This window comes from Fistularia commersonii, chromosome 12 (assembly GCF_037954325.1).
Source record: "Fistularia commersonii isolate RoL2024-O1a breed Wild chromosome 12, RoL_Fcom_v1.0, whole genome shotgun sequence".
Taxonomy (NCBI): Eukaryota; Metazoa; Chordata; class Actinopteri; order Syngnathiformes; family Fistulariidae; genus Fistularia; species Fistularia commersonii.
In genome coordinates, this window is record NC_141295.1 from 19,900,406 (window position 1) to 19,910,919 (window position 10,514).

A 10,514-nucleotide genomic window follows, 5' to 3' on the forward strand; every position below is an offset into this window, starting at 1 on the left:
GCCGCTGAGGCGCTGACGTCATCACGGTCAGATTTACGAACGTATGAACCTTCAGAGCAGCTGAGTCACTGTTTTATTGGCAGCGGTTGAAGTGTTTTGTTTAAAATATCCCATCAGCATTCTTTACATATACAAACCGTAGCATAGAAAAAAGCACATGTTAAAAATCGTTATCGCTTCCCTTTACTTATAAATGAAGTCGATGCGCCGCTCCTTCTGAAGAAAAGCATCGATAACTTGCTTGTAGAAGTCTTCTGTTTCTTTTCTGTGTCTCAATGGAAATCACTGCCGGTGAAGACGGTCGTCCTCGATCGCTCCTGTTCCGGACGTTCGTTTTGAGTCTGTTCGGAGCCGAGAACGAGCGCTTTGCCGATGCTGTCGTAGCCGGAACGGTGACCGCCGGCCGGAGGAACTTTGTCACCTCATGAACACTTTAAATGAGATCCTTCTGGGCCAAAAAGTGGAGAAGCTGCCCAGGAGATTTACATCCATCCCTCATCGTTTGTGAGCTACACAGACCCAAAAAATAACTGGATGGCTGCACTTGACTTGCCAACTGTTTACAGTAGCTTGCTATTGCTAATTCTATTATTCTGTAGCCGAGTAGTAAAAAGGCTCCCTGGGATCAGCGGCGCCCCCTAGCATGAGGCACCGTCACTGCCTGCCTCACCTCATGTCTCTTCGCAGTCGTTTTATGATTACGAGAAACACGAGAAACACGTTACAGTTGTTGACGAAAAAAATTATACACATCAGCCAAACTATGGAAATTTACTTCATGTATTAATGCTTTGAGTGTTTGAAAATTTTAATAGTGAGATCCACAGGGACAGCAGAATGGTCTAGGTGCATAGCATGCTAGCACAGTTAGCAGACCGGGTAATCAGATTACCGGCGGGTTGTCTTCGGGGAGAGGCCGAAGCAGACGTGGGCGCCCGATGGACGCCGCACGCCTTTTTATCTATTCGGACCATTGATTTGTTGATTTATTAATTTATTGATTTATTTGCTGTCAAAAGCAACCAAACAGAAACCGGAGGCGTTGAAGCTCCACACATCCTGCGAGGCGTTCAAAGACCTGGAGGAGGACGCGGTGTTCAGGAATCCCACGACGGGGAAAAACGGGACGATATCCGTTCGGAACCCGAATGCACCACGAGGGGGGGGGCATTAATCATTCACTCCTTAAAGTGGAGGTAAATAATGGATGCTCTCGGCCGACTCATATCTCCATCACCCCAGGTCTCTGTGGAGGTGGACCTCAGCACCGCCCTGACGTTATTACAGGAGAAGCTCCTGAGGTGACCTTCAGGCCTTCCTCCAGGAGCTCCCGCGCCACGTTCAGGGTTCGGCCGCGCCGAGCGAACACATTTAATGAGGACACTTCCAGAGTTCCGCCCCAGAGAAGGAGAACGTCTCAGATGATCTGGACAGAAGGTGCATCTTCTGATTCTAATGCAGCGTGACGGCTTGTAACTAATTTAGCAGTGAGCTGCAGGGGGGAGGTCCTCAGAGAAGGAGACACCTCCATGGAGCTCATCCTCACCTTCTCAGACTGATCAGGTTCCTGTGCCGGTTCTGTCTCTGACCAGGTGTCAGTAATGGTGGGAAGATCTCACCTTCTGAAGTCCACGGTGTTAGAAAAACACCAAAGTCCAACCTTTGGGCCCCTGACCCTGACCCGGGACCTCCCTGACCCTGACCCCTGACCCCTGACCCTGACCCCTGACCCTGACCCGGGACCTCCCTGACCCCTGACCCCTGACCCTGGGCTGTCTGCCCAGAGGAGGACCTTCAGGAGGAGGATCTCAGGGAGGAGGTGTTCATGCTAGCGGGAGATCATGGCGGTGGAGAACCTGGAGGTTTGGTGGGACGAGGATGGAGAAGGATGATGGTCCTCTGTGAGCGGGTCTTCGTCCAGACCTCCTGGTCCTGGTCCTGGTCCTGGGCTTCGAGGTGGAGGTGGAAGGAGGAACCTCGGAGCCAAAGTTTCACTGTCTCCTCTTTGCCCGCGAAACTGCGCGCACGCGCCTTGGTACGCGCACGAATCAGTCGATGCCCGATCGACCCGCTGCTTTGCACGCACGAGACGTGTGGCGTGCACGCGTCTGCGTATCCAAGTGTGGCGGGTGCGTGTGCGTGCGCAACCGCCCTCCTCCCCCGTCCCGCCGCGGCGGAGGAGGAGAAGCTGAAGAGAGCTCCTCCTCCTCCTCCTCCTCCTCCTCCTTCTCCTTCCATCTCCTTCTCACTCCGCCACCGGCGGCTGAGAGGCGAAGTGAGAAGCTCTGCAGGAGCAACTTTGGTTCCTCCTCCTCCTCTTCTTCCTCCTCTTCTTCCTCTCTCTCCTCCGGCGCGGATCTCCATCCTCCTCTCCATCCGTCCTCCAGGGTCCGGCGGACCCGGCCGAGCCGCCCGTCCTCCTCGTCCTGATCCTCCAGCCTCTGCTGAGATGTGAGCACCTGCAGACCCGCGGCGGCGCTGCTGCGCGGCAGAGACGCGCAAACTGTCCGTGGACGCGCATCGAGATCGCGGGAGCCTCCTCGGCTTCTCCTGATGATCCGGAGGCTCCTCGCCAGGAGCCCGGCGCTCGGAGCTCCTGCTGCGGGAGGAGGACAACATCTCCCAGCTTCCCCTCCCCCGGTGTGACCGTCCTCCTCGCCGCCTCCACAGGTGTGAGAAGATCAGAGCGGCCGAGGAGGAAGAGGAGGAAGAGGAGGAGGAGGAGCTCTGCTTTCTTGGAAGGTGAGAAAAGCCATTAGCGGTGGAGCTGGGAGGAGGATCCGCCAGGAGAAGGTTCCCCTGGAAGAACCTGGATGTGAGAGGAGCTGACTCACTGGGTGTGACAGGAGATGGGGACCATCATCTCCGGCCAGATCCTGGGCTTCACGGGACCGAACCTCCAGGGCGCCGGGTTTCCTCCGGGCCGCCGCCGCCGCCGCTGGAGTTCTTTTCTTGCGAGCGTGCGGTCGCCGGTTTGACTCCTCGCCCGTCAATCCATCCATGGATTCTCAGGAGGCTCTTGGAGAACCCTGACAGTGAGTGAGGAGCTTCCCAAACTTCCCGCTGAGAGAGCAGCATGGACGCAGACCCGCTTCCAGGGTGGAGCTCGGCTCGTCGGGCCGTCTCCACGCCGCCGCCGCCGCTCTTCGGCTCCTCGGGAGGCTTCAACCGCAGCTTGAGCTTCTACAGCTCCATCATGCTGCCCTCCTCCGTCAACTCGTCCTCCTCGTCCGGCCCGCTGCGATCCACCTCCTCGTCCGGCCCGCTCGCCGGAGCCTCGCCGCCCGCCCTCTCCTTCCCCACCCTGTCGTCGGAGGACCCGGCGGACCTGGAGAACATGCTGCTGTGGACGCTGCACGAGCCCGGCACCATCGCCCTGACCGTCATGTACTGCCTGTCCTTCATCCTGGGCTTCTCCGGGAACCTGATGTCCCTGCGGGTGCTGACCACCCGCCGCGGACGCCGTCTGGCCGGCGTCAGCGCCACCCACAGCCTCCTGGTCAACCTGGCGGTGTGCGACCTGGCGGTGGTGTGCGTGTGCATGCCCATCACGCTGGGCAGCCAGATCTACACGGCGTGGGTGTACGGCGACCCCCTGTGCCGCGCCGTGCCCTTCACGCAGGCCGTGTCCGTCTCGGCCAGCGTGCTGACGCTGACGGTGATCAGCGTCAACCGCTACTACAGCGTGCGCTCCCCGCTGCGGGCGCGCGCCATGTTCACGCGCCGCCGGATCCTGGCCGCCGTCGCCGTGGTGTGGGCGGCGTCCTCCCTGATGTGCGCTCCCATCGCCGTCGTGAACCGCCGCCGCGAGATCAGCTTCGGGACTTTCACCATCCTGGTGTGTCAGGAGGAGTGGCCTCGGCCGCGCCTCAAACAAGGGTACGTACGGCCGCCGCTCCGGGTCCGTGGCGTCGGCTCCTCGCCGCCACCGAACCTCCTCGCCGTCAATCATCAGATACGTTATAGGTAGACTCAACCTTTGACCTCTTAACGCCGTAACTCCGGTCAACCTTGAGGTCTGAAGCAGGACTTTTTGTCATCGTCCCTTCAGACCTCCACGCCGGTTTCATCTAAGCCGGGCGATGGATTCTGAAGGTTCACGGAGTTCCTGCGGAAAACCCAAACGCTAGATAGCCGTTTGTCCCGTGTGGCTCCAGAAAGATCCCAAGTCTCCGGCGTCCGAAGCGTTTGGCGGGACTCGTGGCTGTCGCGGCGAGCGCCCCGCCACCGACGGCCTCCCCGGGGGCCAGCGGGCCGCCGAGGGCTCGCGCTCAGAGACCTGGGCTGACGCGTCGTCCGACGAGAGGCTAATTAGCCTAGCGCATCTCCTCCACGTCGCCTCGTCGTTTCCTTTTGATGTCGTTTGCTTCCGACTTCGGGAAGGCTAAAAACGGGATATTCTCTCCGGGGATGGACTTGGCGTTTGTCCGTCCGGGATTAGCGACACCATAAAAGCGAGGGTTCTTCATCTGGGCTTTGGCTAGCTGAGCGCGTTGGATCCCAAGGAGCCCGAGTGATTATCTCATCGGCCCAGTGATTCACGGCTCCGTGTGCCGCGCCAGGAAACCAGCGGTAGCTCTCATTCTTCAGTAGCTACTCACCGAATCAGAATGTTTGTTCTAAAAATCCCCTGGTTGTTTTCCAATGAAGCGGTGCAGATAAGGCCGCCGTCCAGAGCGGCGGCGTCGTGTTTGAGTGTGAGGAGAAATAAGACCGGGACGCGATACCGGATGATAGCGGCCCGTTCGTCTCCGTCGACGCGGAGATCCACCCGACCCTGAAAAGTTTTGGTTTCAGTTTTCTGTCCGCCGGACCAGGAGTTTCTCTCGGCCGCTCCTGTAATTCTCATCACCGCGGCTTCACTTCCAGCGAGTCATTAGCAATATTTACTCTTGGGAGCAGCTGCGCTCCAGCGTGAAGCCCGAGAGCCGATGACATTTGGTCTCGCAAATGAAAACGCGGCAGCATTTGCGCAGCGCGGTTTTCGGAGGGCAAAGAAAGATGCCGTTCAGTGATGAAGTTGACGTTAAGCGTCCGTGGCTGCATATTAATTATGTAATTTCAATTCCACAGATACAATGTCCTGCTGTTTGTGGTGCTCTACTGTCTACCAGTGACCTTTAACCTCACCATAGGCTTCCTGACCGGCAGGCGGCTTTGGGGCGGCAAGAAGTCGACCTTCTCCGATCTCGACCCCCGTAGCCAAGCGCTGCACGCCTCGCGCCTCAAGACCCGTCAGAAGATCGCCAAGATGGTGGTGTGCCTGGTGCTGCTGTTCGCCGCGTCCTGGCTGCCTCTCTACCTGGTCGATCTGTGGATCGACCGCGAGGAGCGCCCGCCGTCTTGGCTCTTGCAGACGCGGCCGTTCGCCCAGTGGCTCGGTCTGACCAACTCCAGCCTGAACCCCATCTGCTACTGCTTCATCGGGGACCTGTACCGCTCCGCCAAGGTGATCCGGACACGCTACCACCAGAAGGTGGCCTCTCTCTTCAGCACCACGTCCTTCTCCGGCTCCGTGGCGGCGGCGTCTGCCGCCGTCGTCGCCGACGCTTCCTTGTGCGCCGCCGACCACGATCACGTCACCGGCGCGGCGGCGGTCTCCACACCCGTGATGACCATCCCCAGGCTGCTGAGCTCCACGGGGGTCGCGGGGTCGGGCCGGGGGGAAGCCGGGTCCGACCGCAGCACCCGGGACCGGTGGCGGTCCGACCCCGCCCCGCCGCCCCGCCCCCCGCCCGCCAGGAGGCACTCCCTCACCGAGAACTTCGGGTCGTCGCCTCTGAAAATGGAGCGGACGACCACGGACGTGCCGCCCGCCAGGAGGCATTCGGGGGACAGGATGTTCGGTCTGTCGGACGATACGACAGACGGCGGTTCCTCGGGGAAAGAGCGCCTCTGCTACTCTGGGCGCCGCAGGACGCCACAAAGCTACGCCGCGGTGGAAGAGCGGGAGGAGCGGGAGCAGCGGAGCGCCGAGGTGAACGGCCTGTGAGCGGCGGGAGGCGCCGGCGCTCCGGGACACGAGGATGTCTTCCTGTTCCTGCCGCTCCTTCTGCGCCGAGCCTAAGCCGGGCGGTCCCTGGGTAACGAGGAGCGAGGGATCCCGCTCCGCTCGGGCTCGCCGTGATCGGCCGAGGCGGAGACAGTCGGAGACGGTCGGGTTCCGGCGGGACGCCGCGACGTGCTCGTGGCGTCGCCGGTGATTTCGCAGCCGGCCGGGGATCGACAGAAGGACTCTGCGGCGGGGCTTCACACATTGAGGGTGTTTGCTCAAGCTTGTTTTCCCTCCACGCCTCTTTGGGAATATCTCGCTCCGTGCACGTGTTCCTCGCGGAAAAGGTCGGCTCTATTTGGCGGCGCATCGTGGGAGCGTCGCTCGAAAACGCACGCCGGCCGAGTCGGATGATTGAATCTATTTTCCTTCAAAAAAGGTGCCCGTCTTTTGTCGACGGCCGAGATCGATGATTACCGCGGTGGGTTCTGCCGCCTTCACCCCCCCGCGTCTCCCCTGCATCTTGTTTAAAACCGTTTAAAGAAGCGGCGGCCGCCCTGCCGGGCCTGCCGGGCCTGCCGGCAAACACTTTCATGTGTTTCCTCTCTTAATCAGACGTTCTCCGGAGCTCCGGCTCTTCGCCCGTGATGCCGCGCCGTCGCCTCTCGGCGCCGAGACGATCGCGCCGGCCGTGTTCCTGCGTCCCGGCCTCCGAACCTCTGCTAATGGATTCCGCACTCGCGCTCGCTATCCTTCACCCCCCCCTCCCAGACGCCGGCGCCCCATCCTCGCCACCCCCCCGAGGATCTCGGCGACAGCTGTCTCTTAGCTAAGCGGGCCTCTTTCGAAACCGCCGAGCTGATGTGACGCCTGGAATCGAGGCTTTCAGTTGCTTTTTGCTGCCGTGGATAATCCGCCGCCGTCCATAATACGTGTTTACGCAGGCGAGCCTGTCGGAAGTAAATGCAATTAATGAGGGGAAACGGCGCCGGAGGTCCATGAGAAGATATTCTTAGAAATGCGAAGTGTAACGGCCGTGTTGGGGAAACAGAGCTCTTCGCCGCCGGCGTCCCTCCGCCTCCTCTGCAGCTGCATGAGATCCGAGTAGCGGCCCGACGAGAGGAAGGATGGCGGAAACAAACGGAATCGGAAACGGAATCCGGTGCCGGGCGGCGAGCGGGACTTTAACCCTCACCTCTCCAGGCGTGGAGCGGCGTGGAGCGGCGTGGAGCGGCGTGGAGCGGCGTGGCTTTCCTGTCCGGAGAAACTGTCAGCGTTGATCGGCTTCAAGCATCACGTTCCTCCTCCCGTCCAAATGTGTTTTCGCTGTGCTGACTAATGTGCATTTGTTGTGTCAATAAAGAGCTTGAGAGTGTGCCGGCGGTCGGAGCCGTGGCTGCGTGGAGGAGCACCGGCTGCCACGCTTAGGCTTCTAATGTTGTCCAACATTGTGAAAGTTGTCGTGATATGACGGGCCGGGCGGGCGGCGGGCGGAAAACGGACCTTTTGCAGGCTTTTTGCAATATCTTCTGTGGTTCCCCGAGGCCTGATTGGATTTAACCGACGTCCAAATCAAGTTATGAGCCGCTCGATTCCTCGGTGGGGTGAAGGAGGCCTCCACCCCCCCCCCCCCCAGCCCACTCAACAACACTGGTTTGAGCGCTCGCGTCGGCGCCAAAAGTGAAACCGGTTCAGGTTCTGCAACCTAGTCTTGATCCAGGCCGGTGACCCGGATCGAGGCCCCCGGAAAACTCCGGATGCGGTCACGTCTGAGGTTTGCTAACCCGACACCGCCGCATCCTCAGAGCTCCGCTGCCTCCATCAGCTTCCTGCTGGGCTTCGTTCGCTCAGATCAGGGGCGCCGCCGAGGTGGGGCCGAGTACCGCTCCGCCGTCCAGCCATCTTGGATCCGAGCGCGTGGTTGCGGCTTCCTGTCATGATCGGTTTTCCGCGGCGGCGGTTCGCGCTGTGTCGTTAGCCTCCCGCGGGTGCTCGCCGGGCGGTCCTCCTCTGGAGCCGCTAACTCCTGGAATTGGACAACGTGTCAGATCTCCTCCCGCTGACAGATGAATCGTGACGGGCCGGTCCTCCGGTCCTGATGCGACGCCTCCCGAGGCAGCTGGCCGCCGCGCCCCGCTGGAAGCCGCCTTCACAGCGATCCAGAGACGTCCCGTTTTGTTTGGTTGCGCGCCGCCGTCCGAGCTAGCCCGAGACCTTTGGCGGGTAGATCGCTCCGAGTGCTTCCCCTGAACCCACGACCACGGCCGGGCCGAGGGGTTCTGGCTCGTTCGGGCCGCGGCTGACGGCCGCAGGACGGCTAGCGTGCTGTCTGCTAGCCTGCGTCTGGCTAACTCAGCGCTAGCTCAGCTCATTAGCGTTCCATTATATTCCCCCTGCGGCTCGGATGACCTCATTCCACCAGGCCTTCCAGCTTGCTAGCCGGGCCGACGGCCCGCCGGCTCCTCACCTGCCCCCACACCTCTGGAGCGCCGGCCCGTCAGCCAGTTGGCCCGGTGGCCAGTCGGCCTGGTGGCCCGTCGGCCTGTCGGCCCGTCGGCCCGTCGGCCAGTCGGCCGGTCTTTCACTTCCTGTTTCTATTTGCGTTTCCTTTGGATCCCCGCATCGCTCCTGCGCCATGCTAACTGCTGCACCTCTTCCCCTTTAGCTAGCATATCACTTGTCTTATTTTACCAGCCTGCTGTGTGTGTGTGTGTGTGTGTGTGTGTGTGTGTGTGTGTGTGTGTGTGCGCGCCCCCCCCCCCCGCAGCCTGACATTCAGTGCAAGAACGTTGGAGGTGGCTGGTCTCCTCCCCCACACCCTGAAGTGTCACCTCTCCTGTGGATCATCTCAGGTCTCCTGACCCCCCCGGCCTCCGGTGTGACGGGGCTTCGGTTCCTCGGCTCCCCCGCCGAGCAACGCCTTCACACGACCGTGAACTTTGGAGGAACACAACCGTGAACTTTGTGCCGGTCGCCGCACCGACCGAGCGCTGCTCAAGGGTGGCGTGAGCCGAAGGAGATGTTAAGATACATTTGGGTCCATCAGAGGGGCGGCACATAGTAGATGTTCTGGAGGTACAATCACACTGACGTGGTCTGGACATGGACACGGAGGAAGGATGGAGAAGATCTGGGTCGAAGGACGCTGGTGGTGTGATGGTGTGAGAGGGGAGGGTTAGATGGAGGCAGGTGATTGGCTGAGGCCACTAGAGGACCAGAAGAAGGAGATATAGGACGAGTACCACCAAAAATAATCCTGGCCGAGCAGCAGATGTTTCTGTTTCCTTCCTGGATCAGATGAATGAGGTAAAGGTCAGGACAGAAGAGGGCAGGACCTCGTCCTCCGTCATCCCTCCTTCTCCTCCTCCTTCTCCTCCTCCTCTCTTCCTCTTCCACCTCGTCTTCCTCCTCCTGTCCGGTCGGGGTTGCAGAGCGAGCAGACGCTCATTCATTTGGATTCTTCATGTGTGACGTGTCCTTCAGCAGGGCAGCACCCTGAGGAGCTGCTCAGCATGAGTCACACATTCATTCATTCTCCAACCTGAGCTCGGGGTCACGGGGTCAGGTGGGGGGGGGTCTCTGCTGTGATTGGAGAGGCGAGGTTCACCCTGGACCAATCACAGGGACACCTAGAGACACCTAGAGACACCTAGAGACACCTAGAGACACCTATAGAGACACACAACCATTCACTCTCTCATTCACACGTCTCATTTGGACAAACAACCACCCACCCACAAAACACACGGCGGGAATGGCTCGGCGACGTGTGGCATGTGCTCGTGCACGTGAGCGCGCAGGTCTGATCACGCCACGCTGTCCTTCAGCCTCCAGGAGCCATGCAGACATGGAGACAGGTAGTGACGCTCCGAGGTGATTCATTCCTCCACAGACGAACTCTTACACGACATGGAAAAGGTTCAGTGGAGGTGGTGTGTGTGTGTGTGTGTGTGTGTGTGTGTGTGTGTGTGTGTGTGTGTGTGTGCTTTGAATAGGTGACAGTAAAATGTTATGACAGGCTTTTATTTTTTGACATCAATGTTCATTTCACTTTAATTATGCTCCCTTTTTATCAAGCGCCTGCCGACTCACACACACACACACAAAAACACACACACACACACACACACACACACACACACACACACACATGCTGGCCTATGTTCTCTTTGGCCGACAGCTCTGGCATCAGATGCTCTCTGACTGTTTCCAGCTGTGAGGTTTTGAACCTCACGCCGGCCGTGGACTTCAAAGATGGCAGTGGTCGGTCGGCGAGAGGAAACCGTCACGCCGAACGTCTGCGTGGAGGAATGGATTCGGAGAACGAGGTGCGTTCATTCCTCCCGCCTGCCGAGCCAGAAGAAATCCGTCCTCCTGCAGCAGGTGTGCGGGAGAAAAGGCCAAGTGCCATCGTCGGGGAAAAAAACCCGGAAGGTTTTCATCGGTTCTCGTGCGGCGCGGCGGCGAATTTGCGTCGACTTGAAAGGCCGTTTCTGAGCCGTCCGGCGCTTTTTCCGTCGGC

General features: G+C 59.9%; 1 protein-coding gene across 1 annotated transcript; it reads left to right on the forward strand.

The window, feature by feature from the left end:
- Nucleotides 1-768: 768 nt before the first annotated feature.
- LOC147229125 (neuropeptide FF receptor 2-like) lies at nucleotides 769-7,430 on the forward strand. Its single transcript, XM_086156194.1, has 2 exons — nucleotides 769-3,879; nucleotides 5,074-7,430. The coding sequence occupies exons 1-2, from the start codon at nucleotides 3,077-3,079 to the stop codon at nucleotides 5,990-5,992; spliced, it is 1,722 nt and encodes a 573-aa protein (XP_086012320.1). The 5' UTR covers nucleotides 769-3,076; the 3' UTR covers nucleotides 5,993-7,430.
- The last annotated feature ends 3,084 nt before the right edge of the window (nucleotides 7,431-10,514 follow it).